The 27,458-nt window shown below is 42.9% G+C and overlaps 1 protein-coding gene across 10 annotated transcripts in view; it reads right to left on the bottom strand.

Annotated features, from left to right (window-relative positions):
• Nucleotides 1-820: 820 nt before the first annotated feature.
• Nucleotides 821-27,458, bottom strand: part of MAB21L3 (mab-21 like 3) — a 63,457-nt gene continuing 36,819 nt past the window's right edge. Inside the window, exons 1-7 of one of the 10 annotated variants that reach the window (XM_079117234.1) lie at nt 25,059-25,255; nt 23,949-24,194; nt 15,643-15,783; nt 12,212-12,503; nt 8,243-8,421; nt 7,628-7,822; nt 821-3,958 (exon numbers count right to left, since the gene is read on the bottom strand). In XM_079117234.1, coding sequence (XP_078973360.1) covers nt 3,725-3,958; nt 7,628-7,822; nt 8,243-8,421; nt 12,212-12,503; nt 15,643-15,783; nt 23,949-24,194; nt 25,059-25,139 — 1,368 coding nt within the window. In that variant the 5' untranslated portion in view covers nt 25,140-25,255 and the 3' untranslated portion in view covers nt 821-3,724. Of the gene's footprint in view, nt 3,959-5,992; nt 7,823-8,242; nt 8,422-12,211; nt 12,504-15,642; nt 15,784-23,948; nt 24,195-24,532; nt 24,673-24,722; nt 25,003-25,058; nt 25,265-25,526; nt 25,966-27,458 lie in introns of those variants that run through there. The other 9 variants (XM_079117232.1, XM_079117233.1, XM_079117226.1 and 6 more) reach the window with 9 other exon arrangements.

Genomic DNA, 27,458 nt, shown 5'->3' with positions numbered 1-27,458 from the left:
CAGAAGTCTCAGTCCATAGATGGCCAACTCAGTCTGGGCCCAAGGTAAAGTAGAACATCAGGGTAAAAGGGCATGACTCAGGAAGGCAGCTCAGGACAGGACAATCGAGAAGCAGAGAGAGACTAAGCCTGGCTCACCCGGGATAAAATATATACCCAAAGGCACACTCCCAGTGCCCCACCTCCTCCAGTAACATCCTACCTGCCTAGTTATCACCCAGTTAACCCATTCAAGTGGATTACTGCACTGGTTAGGCTAGGACTCTAATAACCCAACCATTTCACCTCCAAATTCTCTTGCATTGTCTCACACATAAGTTTTGGGAGACACCTCATATCTAAACCATAACACAGAGATGCACATGCACATCAGGAAGCTATGTAGTGGTGGTTGGGGGGAGGCAGCGTGCAGTTGCAGGAGGGCACTGCAGGTAATAGTGGAAAGATGTGGGAGTGGGGGCATCAGAACCACAGCACACAGAGACACCGGCCTTTGAGGAGTGACACTTCCTTCATTTTAACAAGAAGAAGAAAATGGGAGCTGGGCTCGTGGAATTTGCAGTGGAATTTTCTACATGCTTTCCTTGTGGGGGTTTCTGCCTCCTGTATGAAGGTGTAATTATCAAGAATGGACAAGTGACCATGAAGGACAGGCATCTAAAATGGCAAATATTTACTGAGTAGTTTATTCCTTGCCAGGTCCTAAACTAAGAGTTTTTAATATCTATTTTTCCCTTTACTGCTGTTATCAAAGCAATGAGATATGATGCCTGTCTTAATTTGCTAGAACTGCCATAACAAAATACCATAGTCATAGTGCCTTAAACAAAGACATTTATTTTCTAATGGTGCTGGAGGCCACAAGTCCAAGACAGAGGTGCAGCAGGTTGGGTCTCCTCTGTGGTCTCTCTCCTTGGCTTGTAGATGGTTGTCCTTTTTCTTCCTCTTCACGTGGTCATTCCTCGGGTCTGTCTGTGTGCTTTAATCCCATCTTTTTATAAGGATACAGTCAGATCAGATTAGGGGCTCAGCCAGAAAGGTGGCACTTTTAACTTGATCATCTCTTTAAACACAGTCACTTTCTGAGATGCTGGAGATCAGGGCTCCAGCATAGGAACTGGTGGAGGGCAGGAGGGACGCAGTTCAGGCCACAGCACCACCCATTTTGGAGAGATTTAGAGATTCAGAGAACCAACAGCTCTCCAGTTGTTTCAGCCATGCAGCATCAGAGCTGAGATGCAAATACAAGTGGGTTTATCACAGTAGCTGAAAGCCAACCTGTCCAAGATAAAATGTAGTCCTGTGCCTAGAAAAGGAAAGAATGATGGAAAAGCTGTTTTGGAGGAATCAAAAACAAAAACTGATCAGAATAAAAGAGAATGTCCTCAGACATTTCTAAGCTGTGAAGTCTTTCCCTGGAAACAGAAAGGAGCTGGAAGCTGCACAGTGCCTGGATGGACCTTCCTCACACAGGTGCTCCTTTTAGATTTCAGCTTCAAATGGAATTTTTGCTAAAATGGCAGAAATACTCAACAATTCAGCATGAGCTGGAATCCACAGTTCCTGGGTCCCTTGGTTGGAGTAGTCAGGTATAGGTGATGGGCTGAGTAGGCGACACCTGCTGGGCTCTGGGAATGGGATAGGCAAGGACATGACTCTTTTCATATGTGATCTTCTGCTGCCCTCTGCTGGCCAGTAGTGGGAACACTCAGGAATAGGCTGAGAGTCCTACTTCCTCCATAAACCACAGATCTACTGGGAAAGAGGGGAAGAATCTACTGGAATCAGACTGTGATTGTGTATGTCAATCCCACCCTCTCCACACACACACATGTTGATCAACAACAGTCACTTTTCACTTTTGGCATACCGTGACTGCATACTGTTTTAAAAACTAGATCAAGATGTTTGCATCATAAAAACAAAAGCAAAAATTTCATTACATAGGCTACTTCTTCAAAGATGACGTTTTTCAAGATTCAAGAATATAAGAATTAGAATGCAAATCTTGAGGATTTAACAAAGCACTGTTTTGTTTGTAATTTCATGTTTTCAAGACTCTGAAATTTCTTGTATGCCTGTTACGACTTGTTTTGATATTTTGAAATTACAATTTCCTGTGTGATAATCTAGGGATTCCATCATTTGGTTGTAGTACTTTTTAAAATTAATCATTTTTCATTTTCAAAGGTGAATTTGCATCAAAACAAAATCAGTAGTTTATTCTTTTAGGAATTTCACTTTGTCATTTGTATTTGCGGGGAGGGATGTTCAAAAGTAATAAAGGAGCCCTTTGAGTTGAGAAGCATTAAGTAAATGCCAGAGAAACCACTGTTCTTACCAAGAACTCCTAGAATTTCTGGTCAGCTGTGCTGTGCAGGATGTGCTGCTTTGTGGGATTCAATGCCCCTTAAAATAGGTAGGCATGTCAGCTGTCAGTGCCCTGACTTTCTTGAGCCCCAGACTTCTGGATGCAGTCACCAGAGCAATGATTTAAAATGCAAGTCAGATCATGATACCCTTCTGCTTTGGGAGAAGTCAGTATTACACCTTTGATCTTAGACTATAATATCGACCCCTTACCAGCATTGCAAAACCACATGATCTGACTCATGCTCACCCCTCCAAGCCTGTCCTTAGTCACCTTTCCTCCTTCTTCCACAGTTTTCATTTTCATCCTTCGTGTATCTCTGTTTCAACATTTTGTTTCTTTTCTTCAAAGCAATTGCTTCATCTGTAGTAATGTTTTATTTATCTGTTCATTTCTTGTCTTCACCACTAGGTGTTACCCTGTTCAGTTGGTCCATCTCGCTCTCTCTGATTTTCCCAGTGCCTAACGAACATTTATGTATCAATGAATGAATGAGTGCCTGAATGATTTGAGCAAAGGAATATATTAGGTGAATGTCACCAAGATCATCCCAAGCAAGTTCATGGTATAGAGCTCATTCCAGAAGTAGAAAGAAGTTCCATTCCTGCATGCTGGCATGGGAAGCAGAGGGCTGTGGCTGGCAGCAGGGGGATCGTGGACTCACACTAGCTACCAGGACCACTTCTTCTGTATTTAGAGAACACCAGGGGAGCAGAGAGAACCACAGGCCACTCGACCACAGTGTGGGAGGCTGAGAGCAGTACGGGTGTGCAGATGGTCCGGCATGACCATTCCATCAATGTGGGGGGACCAGTCCAGGAGGCAAACACCAGCTCCTAAACCAGCTAGTAGCACTTTGTGTTGCTCCAATGTCTTCCTATGGAAAAGTCCCCAGCATGTGCCACAGGTTCACAGCTCTGCTCCAAAGGAGGCATATTAACATCTCCATTTTACAAATGGAAAGATAATGAGCCTATGTTCAGTGGGCTAGAGAACACTTCTGGGCAGCAGGCTAAAGTCTGGCCTTCTGGGGGTTCTCCCTGTCAGACAATCAGAGCTGGAGTAAGAGAAAATAAACCAGAGCTGTCATCAGTTCAGTATTGGTGGCTTGGAAAACTCGATGGGAGCCATCCTCAAGAGAGGTAGCTGGGGTGAAATGCTTGCCTAGCTCCAGAGAGGCCTGGGTCAGACATCTCAGGACACAGTTTTCCCTCTCTGGAGTCTTGATGCTATTTCCTTTGCCATTTCCTGCCTCTCTCCTGGGTAGGATCCTGGTACCGGATGCAGGAACCACCTGGACAAGGAGGTCAAGGCAGAATGGAGTGTGCAAGGGTCTCCCGGGCAGGGCCGGCCTTCAGGGCAGGCTGATCTGGGGATTCTTCAGGAAGAAGGCCAGTTTTTGGGCCACAGAGTCCAGCTCGCTGGAGTTAGCATATTGGAGGAGGTTGCTCTTTGGGACAAAATAGTGCTTCAGGAAGTGCTGGCTCACACACTTGTGCAGCTTCCTCACCAGGCGAAGGAGGGCTTTGCTGAAGACCTGCCAGTCCTTCAAGTGGGGATACTTTTCGCAAGTCCAAAAGAGCACTGTCTGCAGAAGGAAGAGGTGGTGTCAGATGTGGTTTTGGGTCACTGAGCAGAATATCTTCACAAACAAGTACTGAGTCTGTGTGGTCTTGGAAGGAGGGAGAAAGGAGCTACCCAGGAAAATGGGACCTGCCCTGAATTCATGATCCCCAGTCTCAGAAGGGCCCTCAGTCTTAGCCAGTTGGTCCTCTGACTGTCTTTGTTGATTTATCCCCTCAGGTTCCTCTGACATTTCTCGCCACTCTCCTCAAGTCTACAGTGACCCACGTCATGCCTTTGCCTCCTACTTTAAAGGCCACATGGAACCCCTCATCCTTGTAAACCAGAGTTCCCCTCTGCATCCACCACTCCTTCTAGGCAGGGCTGACCCCTGCACAGGACTCAAGATCCTGCCTCCCGGAAACTGTATATGATTGCTTTCCCTCTTCTTCCATGACTTTTCAACCTGTTCCAGCTCTCCTGTTCCCTGATCCCACACTTCCCTCCTAACCCTGACTCTTGCCTCTCTGCAAATCCAGGCTTCCCAAACAGTCAGTTCTACCACTTGTCATCATTTTCTTCCCTTCATTCATTCCCTGCTTCCCATCCCCTCTAATATGGTGTCTCCTTCCTTTAATCCTAAAAACTGCTCTTGCTATGGCTCAGTGATGTCCAGTTTCTACATCCAGTGAGCCTTCTTCAGACTTCACTTTATCTGACTTTCAGCTGATTAGAGTCTCATCTACACCCTCCTCTTTGAGCCATTCTTCACTCAGCTTCCAAGCTAATCTAATCTCTGGGTGTTCTCCTAGCATTACAGCTACTCCTTGGCAGGCATATCATCCTTCACCCACCTCTAAATGCTGGAGTTTCTGGGGGTTCCCTTCCTGCACCTCTTCTTCTCTTACTTTATATTCGTTCCCCAACTGTGTTCCTTCCACCACAGAGGCTTTAGTTCCCATAAATATGGGTGACCTGTAAATCGTTTGCTCCAGCCCAGACTTTTTCTCTGACCTCCTTACCTGTTTCTCTTGGATATCTAAAAGTTATGTCAGTCTCAACATGTCCAAACTGAACTCGTGGCCTTTCCACACAGCCTCCAGAGTTGCTTATTCAGTCAGTTATGCAAGACACAAACCTAGGAGTCATCCTTCTCCCCACCATGCACAGTCAAGTCCTGCCAATCCTCCTGCCTAAGCAATTCTCAACTCTGCCCACTTACTTCATCTCCAGTGATAACATCCTCTTCATACCACACAACATTTCACCTGGACCTTGTCAACAACCGTTGACTTCATTCACTGTCTAGCCTGACACCATCCGCACTGCAGACCACATGACCTTTATGAAATATAAATCTTTGTTCCTTCTTGTTTAAATGCTTCAAATTGGTCCCACTGTTAGTTAACTAAAAGTACAATTCTTACATGATTTAGTCTATGAGGTTTGGCCTTAGTCTTCCTTTCCAGCCTTTTGACAAAGGTGTCAAGAAAGATACAGAATCAGTGGAAATGCCCACCAACTGAGCAATGCATAAAGAATACATGGTACCTGTGGACAATGGAGTGTCATTCAACCATAAAGAATGGAATCCTGCCACCTGCAGGAACACAGATGGAATCGAGGGACATGATGTTACGTGAAATAAGTCAGACACAGAAAGGCAAGTACTGCATGTTCTCTCTCATATGTGGAAGCTAAAAAAGAGGTTGACCTCAATACAGAATGGTGGTTACTAGAAGATGGGAAGGGTGTAAGCGTGGGGTGGATTTGATCAGTTCATGTCAGATGCATGAGGGAAAATAGCACACTGAACCTCACAAATATGCACAATTAATACAAGTTAATCAAACATAAAATAAGTATTTTAAAAAGAACATTGGAGACAATCTCTTTAATAAGTCATTCTAGGAAAACTGGATACATATGTGTGTGAAGAGATGAATGAATATACATGTATAGTGTATATGAATATAAATTTTATATATGTATATTTGCATATATTTGTGTTTGTGTGTGTGTGTATATATATATATATATATATATATATATATATATATGAATGAAACTAGATTTCTGTTACCTTATACCAAAATCAACTCAAAATGGATCAAAGACCTAAATGTAAGACCTGAAACTGCGGAAATACTAAAACAGGGGAAACAGTCCAAGATATTGATATAGGCAAAGATTTTTTGGATAAGACCAAAAGCATAGGTAACAAGAGTGAAAACAGACAATGGAATTGTATCAAACTAAGAAGCTTCTGCAGAGCAAAGGAAACAGTCAACAGAATGAAGTTACAACTGCAGAATGATGGAAAGCATTCATAAACCACACACCAGACAGGGATTTATACTCAGAATATATACAGAACTTGACTCCAAAAGAACAAATAATCTGATGAAAATGTGGGCAAATGATTTGAATAGACATTTCTCAAAAGAAGAAATACAAATGGCCAACAAATATATAAGAGATGCTCCAGGTCACTAGACATCAAGGAAATACAAATCAAAACCACAATGAGATACCATCTCATCCCAGGTAGAATGGCTAATTTCAAAAAGACAAAATGTAAATAGGGTGAGGATACAGAGTAAGGAGAACTTGTACATTGGTGGTGGGGATGTAAATTTGTACAACTATTATGAAAAACAGTCTGGAAGTTCCTCCAAAAACTTAAAATAGAACTACCACATGATCCAGCTATCCCACTACTGGTTGTATATTCAAAGGAAATGAAATCAGCTTATCAAAGAGTGACCTGCACTCCTGAGTTTACTGCAGGACTGTTCACAGTCGCCAAGACATGGAACCAACCTAGGTGCCCATCAACAGATGAATGGATAAAGAAAATGTGATGTATCTATGTACATAATGGAATACTATTCAGTCATAAAAAAGAACAAAATCCTGTCATCTGCAGTAACCTGGATGGAACTGGAGGACATTATGTCAGTGGAATAATAAGCCACTTATTATAATAAGACAAATACTGCACATTCTTACTCACACAAGGATTTGTGATAGCTGACACAGTTGACTTTGTGGCAGTGGAGCATAGAATAGTGTTCACTAGAGCTTAGAAAGGGTAGAGAGGGAGGTGGCTAGTGATTCCAAAATATAGCAGGATAGGAGGCAGACATTCTGTTGTATAGTGACTGTACGTTAAATGATTTATTGTATTTTGCAAAATAACTAAAAGAGTTCAAAAGTTCCCAACACGTAGAAATGATAGATGCATGAGGAGAGGAAAATGATAATTACCCTAGTTGATCATTATGCATTGCATACATGAATCAAATTATTGATATCTGATAAATATGTACAAATAGTATGTGTCAATTTAAAGATAAATAAATTATCACTGATATACTGAACAAAGAAGGGGAGGGAGGGAAGGAGAGGAAGAAAAATAAAGAAGGAAAGAAAAGGAACTTGGAAAAGGCCGGGGGACAGAGGGTATTTTACACCGGGCAGGCCATTGTGGACACACACAGAGCCCAAGTTTATTCCATTTCCATAATGAGTAATAATCAGTGGAATGGCAATTGTGGCTACTACAGTCCCTTCCTAAATTGATCACACACACCACCCTCTTCTGAATGGCCCTGGCCAAGCTATACAAGGCCACAGGGGGCCCACTTAACCACAGCTGCCCCTGGTCACTCCACTGCCACCCCGGGCTCACCTGCAGATGGTGGGAGGTGATAACTGGTCTCTTCCCAGGACACCAGACGTCCTCCTTGAGCTGCCTCATGATCTGAAAGCACTGTCTGCGGCAGCCCCCATCCTCATCCAGCTGCTCCAGCAGCATCTGCTCGGCCTGGGAGAAGCTGAGCTGCCAGTGATAGTTTGAGCGGGCCGACAGGTTGAACCCAAATGACTGGAGGGAGAGGAAAATATTGGCAAAATGAGGAGGAGGATGCCTGCCGAGGTAGAAAGCCGTCCTGGGGACCTGCTGCTGGGCAAAAGCGCATCCTACACGGTGACAACACCTGCCACGATGGATGTGGACAGTGAGCAGGAGAGGTCTCTGTCTGCTTTCTCTGCGGCAACTGTTCTCCAACGTCAGTGTGCATCAGAGACCCCTGGAGGGTGTAGATCCTCATTCTGCAGGTTCAGGCTGGGGCCTGGGGTTTTGTGTTTCTAACAAGTTTTCGGGTGACGCTGGGCCGGGCTGGGACCTACACTTTGAGAACTGCAGATCTAGTGAACCCCCAACTTCCCTTTGCAAGCCGGTTGACCCTCAGTCATACTGGAATGGATAAGCTGCTAGTGTCCTGATGGTTAGTGTCACTGATACCTTGATGCACTCCACTTTCTCTGGGGAAGGCCAGCGCTTCAGACATCGAGGCCACTGTGCTTTCTCAGACCAGGCGGTGGGGATCTCCACGGTGGGGACCAGCTCTATCTCCACCTGACATGTGGATGTTTCCATGGCAACCCAAACGGCTTCGCAGTTTGCTAGCATGCTGACCTTACCTGATGGGAAGTGACCAGACAGAGAATGAGAAGAGAAAGGTTGCACGACACCAGCGTCACAGAGAAGGAATCTGTGAGCAGCTACTTCAAGCAACCCCTGGCAAAGTGTGGGGCAGGTTCAAAGGCAGGAGGGGCATTTACATCAAAACCAGCCAAATAAACACTGTTAGAACATTACTAGGAAATCTCATTGCTGGCAGGGGTTCTTTTTTCTGCTTTGGCCCCAAAACTTTATGCTATCTTTAATTCTTTAGTTAAATTTACTTTAGCACATCTGTTCATGTGTGTGTGTGTGTACGTGCGTGTGTAGGTGTGTGTTTGTGTGTGTGTGTGATGTTGGAGATTGAACTCAGGGTCTTGAACATGCTAAACACTGAGTTACACCCTCAATCCAGCCTCCTTTCATTTAAATTAGTGGATTCTCTTCAGAAGGTTCAACTGAAGGAAAATCATAGAATAAAATGGAAAATGGCAGTTTTTGCTGCTGTCAAACGAAATCCAACCATTTTTTCATTCCTTCTCCATTCTATCCAAGCACTGAGATATTGGTTTCAGAGTAATTCAAACATAAGGAAGGAGAGTTTCACTCTTCACCTAGACACTCTGACATTGTTCAAGGACAGCCTCAGTCCCCTTACTTATTCATATGCCTGTGGTGGAATTCTGCTAACCTGCTTTTATCAGAGTTAAAATCTCTTAGATGGTATTTGTTTCCACCATCCTTCTGCCAAGCCAGCCCATTCTCAGATGTATTTGTCCTCGTCAGCCCCTGTAATCATAAAATCCTTCAAAGAATGTCACAGCCACTGTTTCAAGAGGCCAGGTGAGTGGGAAGAAGCCCCCACTGCCTGTTTCCTGGTCAGGCAGAGAAAAAAAGGAAGGAAGTTCTCCAGCTCACAGACTAGACTCTCCTCATTTCTACTTTTCTCTCATTTCTTTCAAAACATAGCAGTTTTTGTTTGTTTGCCCTCACTACAAATGAGTTTTGTTGTTGTTCTTTGGTGGTGCTGGGGATTTGAACCCAGGGCCTTGTGCTTATGAGGGAAGCACTCTACCAACTGAGCTATATCCCCAGCCCTGCCCTCACTGCAGATGAATGTCTTAAATCAGGATCTATTATTTTTTCCCTGCTCAAAGAAGAAAATGGAAGCTTATTAATTATTAGGCTGCTCAGAAAGAAAACATTCTCTCCTTGACTGGGTGCGATGAGGGGCACACTGTCTGCATCTCATCAGAGCTGCCCAGGCAGGAACGAGATGATGTCTGGCACTTCAGCATCAATTACTAAAATCACCTGGCCAACCTGGTCCAGCCTGAGTCTCCGATTTGCACTTTCACTAGTAACAATATGGCGAAGTATAAGAGGCGAGCAGAAGGCAGCCTGCCTGGCCCACACCTGCTTCTACAGTTTGCTCTGCTTACTTGGTGTGACCTTCAGCTAGCTACTTAGTCTCTCAAATCTCAATTTTCTCATCTGTAAAATAGTACAAAAGAGAATTCTTACTCTCTAGGGTTGTTATGGGGATTAAATAATCCATGAAAGCATGTTCTATATAGTAAAAATCCATTAAACACAAGCTATGACAATTAGGGAACTGTTCAGAGCAATTCTGTTTTGATAAGTAAACATATCCACAAATGTATCCTTTTCTTTCTAAACAAATGGAACTGCACAGAGTTCAGCAGTGTAGTTCTTCATTTCATTACCCTGAATGTGCATTTTTCATAATATCTGCATGTGTGTGCCTCCTTCCTTTAAAAGGCAGAGGTAGCAGAATTTACTTAGGCAATTTTCCTTTGTTAGCCATTGAGATTATTTCTAGTTACTCTACAAAGCCTCTGGTAGGGGATATCCTTGTGCATATTTCTTTGTGTATTTGGAGAAACATATTTATAGAACTGGGACTGCTGAATTGCCAAGTAAGTGTGTTATAAAAATAAAAAATGGAAACATTTGACCCTTGAGTTTCTGAGTCTAGTAACTATCATGCTAAGTGAAATAAGCCAGACTCAGAAAGTCGGGGGTTACATGTTTTCTCTTATGTGTGGAAGGTAGACAGAAATAAGAAATTTTAAAAAAGGGGAGGGTTTCTCATGAAAATAGAAGGGAGAACAGTAGAGTAGTGAAAGGGGACTGAGTGGGGAGGAAGGGGGGTGGAAAGGGGAGGAAGAGGAAAATGAAATTGATCCAACTATGCCATGGGCACATATGAGTATATCACAATGAACTCCACTTTCATGGATAACTATAATGCACCAATTTAAAAATAAATGAACAGAAGGAAGACCCATAGAGTAGAAGAAGGGACATGAGGAGGAGAGAGAAGGGGAGGGAAGCAGAGTAGTACTGGGGATTGAAATGGAGCCAATTATGTTATATGCATTTATGAATATGTTGAAATAAAGATTTGGGGGTGGTATACTATACTTTTATGTAAAAATGGTCATTAAAAGTCAATGGATTGCATTCATTTGCCAACATAAAATAAATTCATTAAAAATTAAAATTAAAAAATGGACATATTGCCTTTTAAAAAGGAGGCACCCGTGCACTTCCAACTTTAATCCATGAATATACCCAGTTGACCATGCCCACCCCATGATGAACAGGGTTTACACTCTCATCTCTCAATCTGTTAGAGATTTGAATGCATATTTCTTGAAATACACATTAAGTGGAATAATCTCTTCTTATTTTTACCATCCATTTATAGTCTACTTATATTCCTTTCTGTGATTTATTTATTCTTTGGGTTATTATTCAACCAGTCAACTCTTCTTTTTCTTATTGGCTTATAAACACTCTTATAATTAAGGAAATCAGTCATTTTTTTCTAGTATGAAATTCACCTGTGTGCTTCACATGAACAAAAAAAAAGTGTTTCAGTGGAATGTTACTCAGCCATAAAAAAGAATGGAAGTATGGCATTTGCCAGTAAATGGATAGAACTGGAGACTCTCATGCTAACTGAAATAAGCCAATCCCAGAAAACCAAAGGCAGAATGTTCTTTCTGATATGCAAATGTTAATACACAATAAGGGGAGTGGGGAGGGAAGAACAGATGTTCATTGGATTAGACATAAGGGGATGAAGGGAAGGGAGGGTGGATGGGAATAGGAAAGGCAATAGAAGGAATCGGACATAAGTTTCCTATGCACATACATGAATACACTACCAGTGTAACTCCACATCAGTACAACTGCAAGAATGGGGTCCTAATTAGAATAACTTTGTGTAATGCATCAAAATACTCTACTGCCATGTATATCTAAAAATAACCAATAAAAATTTTTTAAAAAGAGTGTGTATACCTGTGTGTATATACATCTACATAGGCCATACTATACAATAGCTTAAAATATTGGAGTTGTCAAACTTAATTAGTTCTTATGGCTTCAAGGTTCTGTGCTCTGGTACAATTGGGTGGTTCTCAAGTGTGGTATCGCAACATGTGGGGGCTCTGTAGTCCAGTGGAGGCTGTCCCAGTGGGAATGTGTGAACAAAGACCTGGGGTTTGTGAATAATTTGTTTTTAAAACAAATATACTTAGGTCCTGGAAAGGTGCGTTACCCACAGCTTATGCAAATGCGGGGACAGTAATCTGCTTAAATCCATGGGAGTGTTTTGTCTGTACAAATTCCAATCTTCTGTGTGTCACAATAGAAAAAGAGGTACTCCGCACTGCAAAGAACACGTGATTATCATCTCAGGTAACACCCAGGCAGAGGTTTTTATAGAAAAAGAAAAATACCAACAATTTCCCTTGTACCTTTTCCTGATCCGCTCACCTGAGAGGTGACAGGTTCTAATGGCATTTTCTACCAACTTCCGGAACACCAGGAGGACCTTGGCCGGCACAATGTCCCCCTCAATGTTCACGTCTGCCTCATGCCACTGCCACAGGCTCTTCATGAACTGCTCCACCTCCAGCCACTGCTGCAGGCCCTCCGGGTTCCGCAGAGGACAGGGGATCCGGGTGCCCTGCAGGGTGTAGTACCGCCAGCGCCGCTCCCTGGTGTCCCGGTACCCGGCCAGGCCTTTCACTGGGACTGTGACAAGGAACTGGCTGGGGGCCAAAACCTGGGGTCAGGAAAGTTGAGAAAACGAGTGTGAGTTCACAGACGGGGGAGGGAACAGCCGTCCCTGGAGAGCTGACCTGTCGAGGCAGGCAGCGCAGTGAACCACTGAGCCCACAGCAGTGTGACAGGGAGACAGCAAACTAGACCTGGGCATTGCAAGAGGCTTACGTCTTTGTCTTGCCACTGATCCACTGAGAGTCTGCGGCAGACAAATTAACTCTCTGAATTTTGGGTTTCATGAATCCACAAGTACAAAACCAAAAAAAAAAAGAAAAAAAAAAAAAATCCTAGCACTCTGGAAGGGACCTTAGTTCAAGAGGAGAAGAAAAAGGAGAGGAAGAAACTAGTATGCATTCACTTCTACACATGTGGAGCATAGCAATTCTCACACATTTGCCCCTTCCATCTTCACAGACACTCAGTGAGGTGGGCTTTGTTGCCATTGCCCAAATGGGGGACCTCCACAGCTCACAGGGGCTTAGATCTCCCTAGGGACATACAGTCAGAAAGCAGGAAGAGCCAGAATTTGAGTTTAAGTCTTTTATTTTCAGTACTGGGGATTGAACCTAGAGCTTCATGCATGCTAGGCAAGTGCCCTACCATTGAGCTACACTCCCAGCCCTTTTTATTTTTTATTTTAAGACAGGGTTTTGGTAAATTGTCCAGGCTGGCCTCAAACTTACAATCATGCTATTTCAACCTTCTAAGTAGGTAGCATTGCAGGCATGTACCGCCATGCCCAGCTAAGTTTATATCTTTTGGGAGCTCATTCAATGATCATTTTCTTGCCCTGGGTTGGTTTTCATTCAAGAATGAATGGCCTGGCCAGGTGCAGTGGCACATACCTGTAATCCCAGAGATTCTGGAGGCTGAGGCAGGAGGATTACAAATTTGAGGTCAACTTCAGCAACTTAGTGAGGGAGCCTCAGCAACTTAGCGAGACCCTGTCTCAAAAAATTAAAAGGGCTGGGGATGTGCCTCAGTGGTAAAGTGACCCTGAGTTCAATACCCAGTATCAAAACAACAACAACAACAACAAAACATGAACAAAAGCAAAACAAACAAACAAACAAATAATGAATGAATGAACGAATGAATGATCTGGAATGGGGGAAAGTTCTGATATGAATAATGAATACAGGGTGGGAAGGGATGGAAAAAGGGGTGGCATAATTTTACAAAATGCAACCGTTTTTGTTGCCTGTACTGAGGATCCATACCCAGTATTAATGACTAACCCTTACAGAATCAACAGTGAAATGAAAGACTTTGTTTAGACAATGTGAGCTATTGAGATGATTCTAAGTTTAATGGGAAAAAGCAAGCAATCCAGATCCACCCACTCCTATTCTCCAGAAACCAGTTCAACAGTGGTCAGCAAGAAAATTGGCCAATAGTCCAAAGGATAGAATAAGCTAGTCAAGAGTGCAGCACTGCCAAAGGCAACTTGAACTTTGGCCATATCGCACAGCAGCCCACTCCATGCCACACCTTCCCTGTAGGTCAGCTACCTCCTCTTCATGGAAAGTTCTGACAGTGGAATGTGGTTAACTCTTGCTCAGGGCCTGGTCACTGGCCACTTCAGAAACGAACACCAAAATTAGCTGCCTTGCTCTCAGAGAACAACAGATTGAGGTTTTGATGATGGTTGCACATGACTTACGGTGTCCATAGAAAGGGGGCCGGACTAAAAAAGGTGGGTCAAATCTAAACCAGGGAATTAAAATTATACATGTTGTTTGAATCCACCTGCATGTCAATTCAAGAGCACAACTATCATGTTGCTAGTCCATAAATGGTGCTTAATCAATACTTGTTGAAGTCAGTCCCAGGTAAAATTAAAGCAGTTTTATATGCTACGTGTAACTATTTTCAAAATTTAATATGCAAGGCATGAAGTATATAAATACAAGGTATATTTTGGAGCTATGGATTCTAAATGGGAGCAAAGAAGGAAATTTCCTCAGTATAGTTCTAGGAAAAGTGATGCAGTATATCTATTCCCACTCACTGGTCCATATTTGTTCAACTTAGGGTTGACCTGGGGAGGTTGAGGTGGGCAGGTGGGTTCTAAAACTCCAGGGTCTAATCTAGCCTCACAATTTTCATCCTGGAATGAATTTCCTAAGATCTGACTCTGTCTCAAAATCTACAAGTCCCAGAATCTTGTGGGTTATCTTTGTGTCTCTCCACCTTGAGATACATTAGGTCAGCAATGGTCTTTTGTTCAGGTACACATTCTTTCACCGATTCACTCATTCATTCAACATAAGTTGAGTGTCTGGCATGTGCCACACACACCATGCTGGCTGTTGGGAATGAAGCAACCAGCAAACAGGATCCCCACAATCAAGGAGCTTATACTCTGGTGTGAAAAACAGAACATGAGTTCAAACCAATTTAGTACAAGATGTAAGAGGTTCTTAGGTGGCATCAAGAAAATTGCAATAAAGAATGATGAAGATTCAGAATGATGCAGAACGTCACTTCTCTCACATTTTAAATGGGAATAAGCACCCTGTCTTTTCCACAGGTTGTTAACAGGTCAGAGTGAGATCATTGCTGTCAAACAACTCTGCCCATGTGACAGTGTTGCACAAATGCTGAGTGTCGTGTGTGCATGGGTCCTGGTGGCTTATACTCCACCGGATTCCTTAGCAAACAGAGGGACTGTGAGGCACTCCTGCAGTCAAAGGGCTGCCTTTTCTACCTTCTTCCTTTCTCCACCTACACCCCAGAGACTCTCAGTTTCAACCATCTTCCTAACAATAGCCTCAGTTCCCTTGACCTAGTCCCCAATCTGAGTGCCTAATTAAGAATGTGTGTTTAATGAGCTTTAGTCATCCCAGTGGAACAAGCTTTGGAATCAGATGCCTTGGTAGGAGCTCTGGTTTTCCAGCCAAATATGACTTGGTCGAGTCATTGGGCTTCTCCAAGCCCTGTCTGCATTGTCCAGGAGCATGGGGCTCCACCGAGATAACATCTATGACATGTGATTATAAATGATAAGTACTAAGAGTACCTGGGGAAACACAGAGTGTTAAGTACTCTTAGTGCGGAGAGCACCTACTGCATATTGAGTTCCACCCCCAAGGGCACTGGTCTCTTAGTGGCACTTAGAGACAAGTGACATTGCTTACCTTGATGTTCCCATTGTATATGTCAGAGTAAGGCACAGCTTGGAATCGAATGTCTTGGTGGCTGATTTCTGTGGTCAAACGGTGGATGACTCTCTGCACCTCCTCCACAGCCTGGGAAACCTGCTGTCGTCTCAAGTCCACCTGGGGTGAAGGGATCAGCAAGGAGGTTATTTCCTGTGTGGGTCCCAAGGTGCTGGCAAAAGAAAGTGTTGAGACAAGGGCCCAGTGGTGTGTGACCTGCAAGATATTCAGGGCAAAAATCCTGCCTTCCCAAGAATCCCGGGGAGATGAACTTAGGTCTGACTCTAACTGCAATTATACTTGCCAGTCCCTCTCTGTTTTCTTTGGAAATAGGAACATTCATCCAACATTTATCCAGAACCTACTATGTGGCAGGTGCCCAGATGCTTGCTGGGGACACAACAGTGATAAAGACAATAGTGAACAGCATAGAGATACTTGTCCTCTAGTTGAAAATACAGAGGGTGTTTGTGTTTGTGTGCATGTGTGTGTGTGTAATGTAATACCAGGTATGATAAGTGTCATGAAGAAAAATAAATTAGGATATAAGACTAGTGAATAAAGGGGTGGCTAATGTAGATAGGGTGGCCAGGCAAGGCTTCCTAAAAGGGGTGACATTCAAGTGGGTCATGAAGGCAGCTTGAGAAAGCAGGTTCCAAGGCCCCTAAAATAGGAGCATGCTTGACCATGCTGGAGGGCCAGTGAGAGGCCACTGTGATTGCAGCCAGGGAAAGGAAGAAGAAAGGGATGAGAGATGAATTTGGGAAAGATTGCACAAACCAGAACCATGGTGAACCATGGTGAGAGCAGAATGGAGTAATAATGTCTTTTCTCCAGGTTGGTAAATATTAAACAGTCTAATGTGTGTAAACACACAGCAGATTGCTTCCCACTATGTCACCAGTGAACAGAGGCTCCCTTCACCTCTGTGCACACCTCCTCCTTCTGCTAGACCCTTAAGAAGAAGCACTCATTTATGACTCCTCTGACTGCACAGTGCGTCACCCAGAACCGGAAAACTCTCATAGAAAACTGAACATCGATAAGATAACTAATATTTAGGAAAATAGACATTTGTGGGAAACACAAAGGAAATTTTAGTGAACTGCAGGGGACCCCTTAAAATCCACATGAAGGAAGAAGTGGAAAGAATCTGCACGTCTCTTCTGAAATGGTGGGGGTTCTTCATTTGCCCAGGCGTCTCCTGTGGACGGGGGAAGCCTCCTTCAGTCAGGGACTGATTTGATACATTGAGACATAATACCCAACGATGAATCTTTATATTCCTTCTGAGTTTGGTCTATTGGCCACTTCTATATATTCTAGAATAGTTTTGGGACCCCATAAACTGTTCAAAACATCCAGGAAAAAAAGCATCCAAATAAGAGATTTCTGTTCACTAACCAACAAGCCATTCCACACACATAGACTACAAATAGGAGAATACATCTATTTGCACGTTATATATCCTATATAAAGTCAGTTCATCAATAAGTGTTTTTTTAGCACCTACTATGTGCTAGGCACTGCTACATGCTAGGTCACAGCAGTGACTAAGATAGTCATAACCATACACTTAACTGTAGTGGGGAAGTCAGATATAAGCACAGGACACAAGTGTGGGGGGTGCCATAAAGGAGAAGTGTAGGGTGCCCCTGAGTACCACAGAGACCGGTGACCTAATCTGCAGGCTGAGGCCTATTTTATATGCACATATCTCCATAGAGGATTGTCTTTGAAAAACAAGCTAACCCCTTCCAGATGCTAACACCTTATAAACAAAGCTCCTGATCATATAATCTCATGGTGCTCATAATCTCATTGGAAATATAATATATTCATGAAATAGTATCTTCAAAATCCATGTGTCAGGACTGGGGTTTTGGCTCAGTGGTAGAGTCCTTGCCTGGCATGCATGAGGCACAGGATTTGATCCTCAGCACCACATAAAAATGAATAAATAAAATAAAGGTATCATATCATGTCCATATACAGCTTTAAAAATATAGTTTTAAAAATATAGTTTAAAAATATAGTTTTAAAAATATAGTTTTAAAACAATTCATGTGTCTTGCCTGACCTTGAATATGATGATCATGTCTATACTAGCTTCTAACATCTTCCTTTCACCACCAGCAGCCACTCACACTTTCTGTACCTTTAATGTCCACTGCACTACATTCATCCTGGAGACTGGACCAAGGGTACCCTCCTTGAACATTTGTAAGCTGCATCTTTCAGCTTGTGAAAGTGGAAGAGAGAATGTGATTTGGGGAGGCAGTCAGTTCATTTGCTATGCCAAAAATAAAGGCAGATGCTTTCAGAAGATTTTGATGAAGGTGCTGTCTGGTATAAGACTTCTCTTCCATAATTGTGATTCAACTCCATTTGACCAATTATTACTGAACATCCACTTCCTGCTGGGCTCTGTACTACCTATCAAGAGATTTACAGATGTGCTGACAAAGCAAGACAAACAAACTGGAAATTAAAATCACAGCAATCTTATACCAGGAGAGGTTCATGCTGTCTGCTGTAGGCACCCAGACAACGGACATGAGGACAGAGGTAAGAACCTCTAGGTTAGGGAGTTTGACTACAGGAGCAAAAAGAATTGAAATCAAACCAAAGGAGCACCAAAAAGTCTTCCAAAATGACGTACAGGCTGGAACATGTTTAAATGTGGAGAGAAAAAAATCAGGGGAGAAGGAAAAGGCAGTGTGGAGTGAAACCATCCACTGGGGATTTCCCAGGAAGAAGAAGTCATGCAAATCCAGAAGGCTGCATGAGGAATTCACCTTCATGCATCAGAAGGAAAGAAAGAAGAAAGGGTGCAGATACAGGAAAACATGTAGGAGATGGTGGAATCAGAAAAATTTCCTGCCTGAAGTCTATATTCTTTATAGATTAGGAGATGAGATGATGTTTTGGAAGTGAGGTGGGGAGGTGGCTGCTTCAGGTGATAGACTGTTGAAATAGGTACCTAAGGAATAAGATGCTATTTGGGTACATGTGTAAAGATGGCTAGGCAGCAGGAAGACTCACTGTGGCCAGGCCCACGACACTGGGATACAAGTGGTCTCAGTTGTGAGTTGCACCTCTCAGTGATCCAAGTATGAGAGCTCAAGGGCTAAGACTGGAGTTTGTTGGGCAAGAGTTGGAGCGGAATAAAAGCAAGGTAGGGTTTCAGCAGTGGGCTACATTTTCCAGCCTGAATAGGAAATGGATAAAAGCACGTTGGTTAATTTGAATTCAGAGACTGGAAGTCTGATTTTGGTATAATGAGAAAAAGCCATGTAAGGTAATTACAAGTAATACAAGATAAAAATAATACAAGATATTCTAATTAGATAGAACATCACAATTGAAGTGACTGTGGAATAGTATTTTCTAATAGTTAACGTCTCAGGATGTGTTGAAAACTAATGCTAGATTCTAAATCCTCTAAGTCAACTGCTGTGATTCCACAGAACACAAATGTGGACAGCACAACTGTGTGTGTGTGTGTGTGTGTGTGTGTGTGTGTGTGTGCGCGCGTGTGTTCATGAGTTAATAAACTGAGCGGTTGAGGAGTCATCACTGACACTATCAAATCACTTCTAGTTGATAAAATCTTACATGTGTGTGCACATAACACAATTGATGAGTAGCCTATTGGAAAAAAGTTCAGTGCAAATCTCTTCTACCAACTGTGCCCTCATTTGATGTTGGAATTTCTTTTTACTGGGCAGGACAAGATCATACACATCCTGAAAGACATCTATAATTTCTTACTCATTATACACGATGATTAGTGTGATTAGCTCATCTTTATAATCTGTTTTGATTTCCAAAGGGGAAAAGTCAGAATAAGGGAATGTTTCTTAGGAGTCTAAAACCACAAATTCTGGTTTGATTTTTCTTTTACCACCTCTGCTACAGCTTAGATTCATGATTTTCGAATGTAAGAGACCTCACTGATGTCACTTAACAGAGGATCAGACCAATGACTGGCTCCCCTAATGTCACACCAGCTGTCAGAAGTAGGACTATATCAAATGCCCAGGTACACAAACTCCTCATTTCACCACACTGTGTCACATCCTCAAGTTCAGAAGCACAGAAAATAATACCTACCCTTTACCTTCCTGAACAAAAAAAAAATTTATTTAGGTGTCATTGGACACCAGGCTAATGCAGGTAAGATGCCAGGTATGGACCACAGCTGGGAGGAAGAGCCCAGCCCTGGACAAGTCTGTCCCCACAGAGCCCAAGCCACAGGAGCTGAGTGGCAGACACTTTGCAACTAAGATGTTAATTCTCCTGCCTCTCAGCCTCCCAGGTGGCTGAGATTACAGGTGTGCACCGCCATGCCCAGTTCTGCCGTAGGTTCTTATCCCTACAAGATCACTAAGCTCAGCAGCCCCCAAAATGCTTGGTGCTGGGGGTTCCCAGGCTCAGTCCACATACCTCTTGTCACTCCTTATCTAGAACCCCCAGACTGTTTCTCTTCGCTTATCCTGACCACAGCCCAGAAAGCAAGAAGATTCCATTTGATGGTGTGAAAAAGCAGAGTGGGGACCTGAGGTAGCTTACAGAGCATGATTTTGGTAAAAGAAGGATATTCTACCATAAGTAGAGAGCCCTCGACACCTGGTCCCAGAATCCCTTTATTGCCTCTCAAAATTCAGGAAGCAATGATGACATGAGTTGCAGTTTTGAGGCAGTCTCATCACCAAAATTATTTTAGGGAAAATAAAATTAAAATAAACTTACAGAGAAAATAGGATAATTTTGCAGTTTCATTCTCCTCTCTGCTGATTAAATCAACGAATAAAGGTGTGTTTTCCTTCCTAAAAGACTGCATTTGAGGAGTGACAAAGGCAGAAATGAATTGTATTAAGCTAATCAGACTCACGATGCAAGATGTTCTTAGGTCACCAATGCCAGGCCTTCTGCTGCACTGACCCCAGCAAAGTCAGGATGTGACGCCATCCGCTTTGTGTGGGCCACCTTCTCTCCTGGCAAGTCTCCGTGTCTGCACACATGTACACATCCCATCCTGGGCTAGCTTGCCCTCCTCCTTGCCAACCACAGCCTCTGGCCTACTGTTGTCCCACAAGTCATTTGCTATTCATAGCTCAAGTTCATGAACAATTTACTGTTTCAAATATAAATCATTGGGAATTCAAGATTGTCCCCTATAATAACACCACTCTGACTCATTCACATTGCAACACACTTCCTTGAGGGAGGGGGAGGGGCAATGCTAAGCACCATGCCGGAATATCACAGGGAACTGGTCACAACCAGGTGGTCTCTGAGAGCATCATCCGGGATGAGTGCTTGGAGGGGAAAACAGCTGAGAACTTCCTTCCAGGAAAGAAGAAGCCAGCTCTTTAGTTCTGGAATCTCTTTCAACCCAACCATTGGTTAAAAGATGAAACAACCAGACCTCTTCTCTGTTTTCCAGGAGCTAATTGTTCAAGGGATGGAAACCAATTCTGTGACAGAAACAGAGGAGACATCCTAGCCCTATCTTATCAGACTGATTCTTCTAAGAGTTGAATGCTTGGGTCCCAGGGTATTTAAAATTCCTAAATGTAGCAGAAGTTCTACAGCAACAGCACTAGAGGACTGGGGTTATTGACTCCTTCTTGGGTGCGGGGCAGTTTAAAAGAGCAGTCTCATTTGAGCCTCCAAGTAATTCTTTATGTTAGATACTAGGATGGTTCCCATTTGACAGGTGAGGGCTACAAGCTTGGAAAACTTAAGTAATTCACCCAGGGTCCCAGAGTTAGTAAGTTCCAGAACAGGGATTCATACCCAGGTAGTATCATTCTGAAGCCTGTATCTGCAACCACTACCCTGTTCTGTCACCCAAAATCAAAGGAAACTGAGAGTGAAAGCCACCTCAAATATATGAATGGGGCTCCCTTCTCCTGGAAGATCTCTCCTGTACTTCTCCATTTATTTACCCCCCTGCCCATCCTCCAAGCTTTGTCTCTGTCCCCTTTCTCTGAACACACATCTCCTGCCAGAGCAAAAGCCCCTCTGTTCTCCGGTGCTGTGTTAAGACCTCCACTGGGACCCTGGCATCTGCCATGTGTTGATAAAGGGTTTGCCTGTCTGCACAAAGAGCTTCCTTCTTTCTCCTTGGAGATAGGTGCGAAATCTGCCAGCAGGACAGGCCCATCCTTGGAAGAGACCTAGAATTTCTCTCTCAGCAGCCTTATCTCAGGCCTAGGGCTCCCCTTGAACCAGAGCCCAGGGTTTGGCACAAAGCACATCTTCACTGTGTTTCTACAGAGATTCAGAGGGTTTGGCAGGTGAGATATCCTAGTAAAGGACTGGGCTGAAGCCTCAGCACCTTCACATTCTAGCTTGGGACTTGAGGCAAGTTATTTCATCCCCATAAAACTATTTCCTCTTCTGTAAAAATGAAGGTTATGACCAGGCATGGTGGTGCACACCTGTAATCCCTGCAGCTTGGGAGGCTAAGGCAGGGAATGTCTGAGAAAAGAAAAATGTTGAGGATACTTGTTCTTGGCCCCGGAAACTTATGAATAGCATAATGACATAATATTGAAGTCACCAACCAAAGTCATAATAAGAAAAGTGTCAGGAGTCAATGTGCAACGAATTTCCCAATAAGCTGTATTAGTCATAGTTATTATGGGAGCTCCTAGGAGGGCAAAAATGGTTGGGGCTGGGGTGTCAGGGGAATTCTTTTTGAGAAAGTGGACTCTGAGCTGAACTCCTTTAAAAAACAAAAACATAGAGCAGTTTATTATTAGAACAGATATAAAAGAGTTACTGGTCTTCATTATTTGTGTGTGTGTGTGTGTGTGTGTGCGCGCGTGCGTGCACGCTTGCAGGCTGTGGCTCAAACCCAGGGCCTCTAGCATGCTAGTAAGTGTTCTATCACTGAGCTACATCCCCAAATCAAACTGAATTTGAAGGATGCATGCGAACCAGTAAAGTGGAAATGAGGAGCTGAGGCCTGAGACCAGCTTGGGTACAGTTCTCATGGGGGCACAAACAGGAGACTCGACCACCTAAAGGACAGAGCACAAGACACTCAGGACAGAGAGAGAGTGTAAGCAGGGGTTGGTGTCAGACCCAGGAGGCAGTGGCCTGAGAACTGGCCAGCATATGTTCTGTCTAACAGACATTCAGCTTCAGCCCATGGCTTCCAGGCAAGAAATTGGGACCTGAGGTTGCCAGGTATCCTGATTCCCACCCCTTACCCCTGCCCCCTAGAGAAGATAAAAACCTGGATTTCTAGGCAAAATCTCATCGTTTTGAAAATGTTTATAAAAATTTTGAAAAATTCAAAAAAATGCTCTGCAAACCAAATGAAACATGTACACAGGTTGGATTCTACATATGGAGAAACCATTTAGAATTTCTGCTTTTAGAAATACTGGGGAAGCAGAGGGTAGAAGTTATTTGAATGCCAGGCTAAAAAAATTTGGAGTTTTTTTTTTTTTTTCTTTTTAAAGAAAATACAGGATCCATGGGAAGAGGACGGCTAGTACCCTTTCCATTCAGACTCTCTGAAAGGAGGAATAATGGGAAATCCTTTACTCTAATTTTTATCACCCTAAGTTTTCCTATTTATCTCTCTTAAGGGTTTTGCCTAAGAAATGCACTAACTTATCACTATGATACTGCTTTTTGCTTTGTTTATTTGTAAAGGGACAAAACCTTGAAATTGGTCCTTACATTTCATTGAAGTATTTTAGTTTAAATATTAACTTTGTTCCTTAGTAGCTTTATCTGTACAAGAATTAAATTAGGGTATATTTAAGATCCCTTCTAGTCCTAGTATTTTAAGAGCCGATGACACTATGTAGAAGAAATTAATCCTTAAATGGTATATGATAAAAAATTTAATGGTATTTTTTAAACTAGCAGTTTCAGAGTTCTTGAAAAGTTTTATGTTAATTTTATTTGCTCTTTTTCAATGACCCTATGAAAACCTTAATATTATCACTCCCATTTTATGGAGAAAAAAGTTGAGGCTCAAGCAGGTAAAGTGACTTGCTTCATGACCACAAAAGTATCTGTGAAGTTCTCTTGCCTATTTTATACCCAACATGCCCCTGGGTGCTAGAACCTTAGAGACAGGACTGAAATACGTCAAGTTCCTAAATATGCTTGTGGGTGAAGTTCCTTGGTTTCTGAGGAGTATTTTATGTATCTTTAAAGCTGCCTGAAATTGCCTCTGGATCAGTCTTAGTGGGAGGTGGGGATGGAGGGTGAGGAACCCATGCACGGGAAAGAATAGCCTCTGCTCTTACCTTATTCAGTAGGCAATCTTCTAAGTCTCCCCCAGAAAAGGATTTCATGGCTTCTTGGTCAATGCTGAGTAGAGCAGCAACTTCTTGGGGCTTTTTGCGGCAGAGGACCACACCGGAGGGCAGTTTGCCCAGGAATGGTAGTCTCTGGATGAAATTGCTCTGAAAACGTGTACATGGACCAGAGATGTGGTTTTTCAACTCGTCTCTCAAGTTCTTATTTCCAAATTGTGAGAATTCGTCTGTCATCTTTTGAGGAATTAAAAAAAAAAAAATGTTAAAGGAGCGTTGATGAAATTGAATTGGAATCTAATCTAATTTGACCTGTGACTGTTTCAACCTTACAGTTCTACTGGCTGCTGCTCCGACCTGGGAATAGTTTGCCAAGTTGTATTTCCCACCCAGATAATTAAAAGTTCCACTCAAGACAGAAAGCTCTGTAGTTGGCTTTCTCCCTCCTTTTTATGCTTTTGTTCTGACATTAGATGCATGTTGAAGCTCAGTATCTTTCTATCTCCTTGTCCTTACTTTGTTGACAGTAAATAGCCCTTGCCCTCCAATCCAGAAAATCCCACAAATGGATTTACCTTCTTTACAATAAACAAATAGAAAATTGCCAAACAAACAGTCTGGCACTCATCCTTATGCCTACAAACAAGTTACCAGGGCTCAAGGGTTGACACTGGAAAAGCATATACACACAGGCACACAGAGAGAGGCATGCTTACACACACCATACACCCAGAGGAACGGCAGGGAAGCCATCCTTCTGCTCACCTGCTGACCTTTCAATATAATTTCCCTCTTCCCACTTGAAAACTGACATTAAAAATGAAGTCAGTGTAAACAGGTCCCCTGAAAGTCCAGGAAACACTCACGTCTGGTTTTGCCAGTAAAATTCACGTTGGAAAACAGCTCAGGCAACAAGTTCCCAGTCTGACTGGCTGGGGCTAGTTTTACTATAGGGAAGAAAAATTTCACAATGACTTGATCTCCGTACAGCTGGTAAACATCACAGCCTGCTATCAGACCATCTGAAGAACTGACAGCATGGCTGGGAGCCCAGCTCACTTTTGAGCAATGCCTCTCAGGCAAGCGTCTTTCCAAACCTACCTCTGAGAGCAGCCACCACGACTCAGCCACCACACTGGTTGGAGCCTCAGTCACTTGATTTCTCTGGCCCAGCATTTGCATTTCCTCCCAGACTCTGCCCAGGTGAAAGCCACATCAGAACTCCTGGTTGCTCTGTGCTCCACCCACCTCCCTGGTCCCAGCTTTCAGTCTGGCTTCTACAGACATCTTCAATGAATCCGTAGTCTGATATAAAACTTAAAAAGCTACAGCCTCTCCAATGACCCTCCATTACCCACTTCAAAACTGCCTTGATTTCCCTCTTATCTCTATGTAATCATAGACCCCCCCCCCGTTTTTTTTTTAATATCAAATGCTCCCAAATATTCAAGTTTCTTTTCCCCTGGGCTTCTCTAACCACAGGTCATCATGCCAAACTGTCATATCAGTTTCTCCCAGATGGAACAAGAGACTTCCCCTCCCAACTGCCCTTCAGAATTCTCTCTCCACCTCATTTTCAACTTCACCAAAGTCTTGTCATTTCTCCCATGTGCTCCTGTTTTTGTTCTTCCTTCTGCTTTCACTGGAACCATTAGCTTGGGAGTCCCTTTCTTCTGGTGGGGACTTCCTAACAAATTCAGGCTACCCCGGGTTCTTGTCATCAGATGCACACACTTTCACCATTTCTTTACCTGTGACTCCCCTATCTTGGTTGCTCCAGTTCTGCAGCTGATCAAAATATTATGTCTGGAACCATCTCTTGGCCAAAGACACCTGGCCAGGTGTACAAAGGAAAAAACAAAGAACTGGGGCATCCGAGGAGGCTGCAAGAAGCAAGGAGCAAAAAGCAAGAACCATGTGCTCAGGGCAGGTAACTATAGTGTAGTTTCAACAGGATGCACTTCCAGGAAATAAAGGTGTTGCATGAACACACATTAGTAATTTACTCTTTAGAGGCAAAGTTTCCACAGTGCAGGACAGTCTCCCGCAAATAGACTCTCTGGCAGTTATTAGACAGGTTGGTGAAGATAAACTTTTTTGGTAGATATAGATCTCTGGCTAATTGAGTGATGGATCAGCAAAAAATGATTGCATAACAGGGTGCCTAAGGCACTGTACTAGGCCGTTGAGGGGATTCAAAGCTAATTTAGATTCTCCTCCTTCCTCAGGAAATATATACCTTTGTTTTTCATGATTCACACCAAATGCAAGTATAAAAATGTAAACTGGCTTTGGCTCAATTTCTATTGTGAGGACCAAGAACTTGTTTTTAAAAGTCAGTTTAACAAGAGATTCAAAGTGTTATGTTGAACCTAAACCTTCAACATGCAGAGTCTTAGGAAGATCATGCTTACTCTTGTTCACCAGCAGAATGGCTGAGATTTTCATGCCAAGAAGAACTTTAGGTTTGATCCAAATCCATCTTTTTGTTCCTTTGTTCTAAGTCATCCTCACTATGTTGCCCAGGTTGGTCTCAAACTTGCCATCCTCCAGCCTCAGCTTCCTAGGTAGCTGGGATTACAGGATTGTGCCACTGCACCCAGCTTGAATCTTAAATGTGCAAATGTGTTGAACTTCTCCAGGGTTTCAAACTCTGACTTACTCCCTCAAGGATTTCCTTTAATCCTGGAGTGACTCAACTCCCACAGCTCAGAAGACCAGTCAGAGATAATCGTCTGTGCTATGAGGAAACCCACAGTAGTGAACAATTTGAGGCAGGGGCGGTGTCTCGTCTGTATCTTAGTGAAGCCTCAGAACCTAACATATAATTGACCTCAGGAAATATTACTGAATATTTGTTTGATTGCATTAAAGTGGCATTCTAATACAAATATTTTAAGATGCATAAAAATCACTTTATAAATTATAAATTAAATTACAGACATGTACCTATGACTGCTTAAATTACTATCTCCTTTTATAGGAAAGCCTGATAAAACAGAACTTAGCATAAAACTTGGCACAGGATAAGACTTTAGCAAATATTTGTCTTCATAATCCACTTTGTTCACTGAGGAAAAAGACTCCTTTTACTGTATATGAATGATTCTGGTCTTTCTTGGTGGGTGAGATCTTACAATGAGTTCATCATGGTTCCACCAAAAAGCCGATGTCCTCTTCTCTCATACCAGAAATGACCATTGAAATAGTTTGATCTCCATCTTTGTTTAGGTTCAAAGGTAGGGGATTCCCAAATTCAAATACTTACTTGGGTCAGGCAGGTCATAAAATAAATCAGGATAAAGTAGAACAATGGAAAGGGGTGGGTTTCAAGAATATATGCCTAAGTCATTAGAGTTTTGTTTATTTTTTTCTTCTTTAAAGTGACATTGCACTACCCACAAGATTCCCCCACCCCTCCCTGCACTGTATATTCCTACTAAAACATTCAGTTCCCTGAGTGAGTCCAGTGTCTTCTCTGGGACCCTAGGTCTTCTCAAA

Source organism: Sciurus vulgaris (genome assembly GCF_902686455.1).
Source record: "Sciurus vulgaris genome assembly, chromosome: 1".
Lineage (NCBI taxonomy): Eukaryota > Metazoa > Chordata > Mammalia > Rodentia > Sciuridae > Sciurus > Sciurus vulgaris.
The sequence above is the reverse complement of the archived record's forward strand: the minus strand, read 5'-3'. Positions and strand labels throughout refer to the sequence as shown.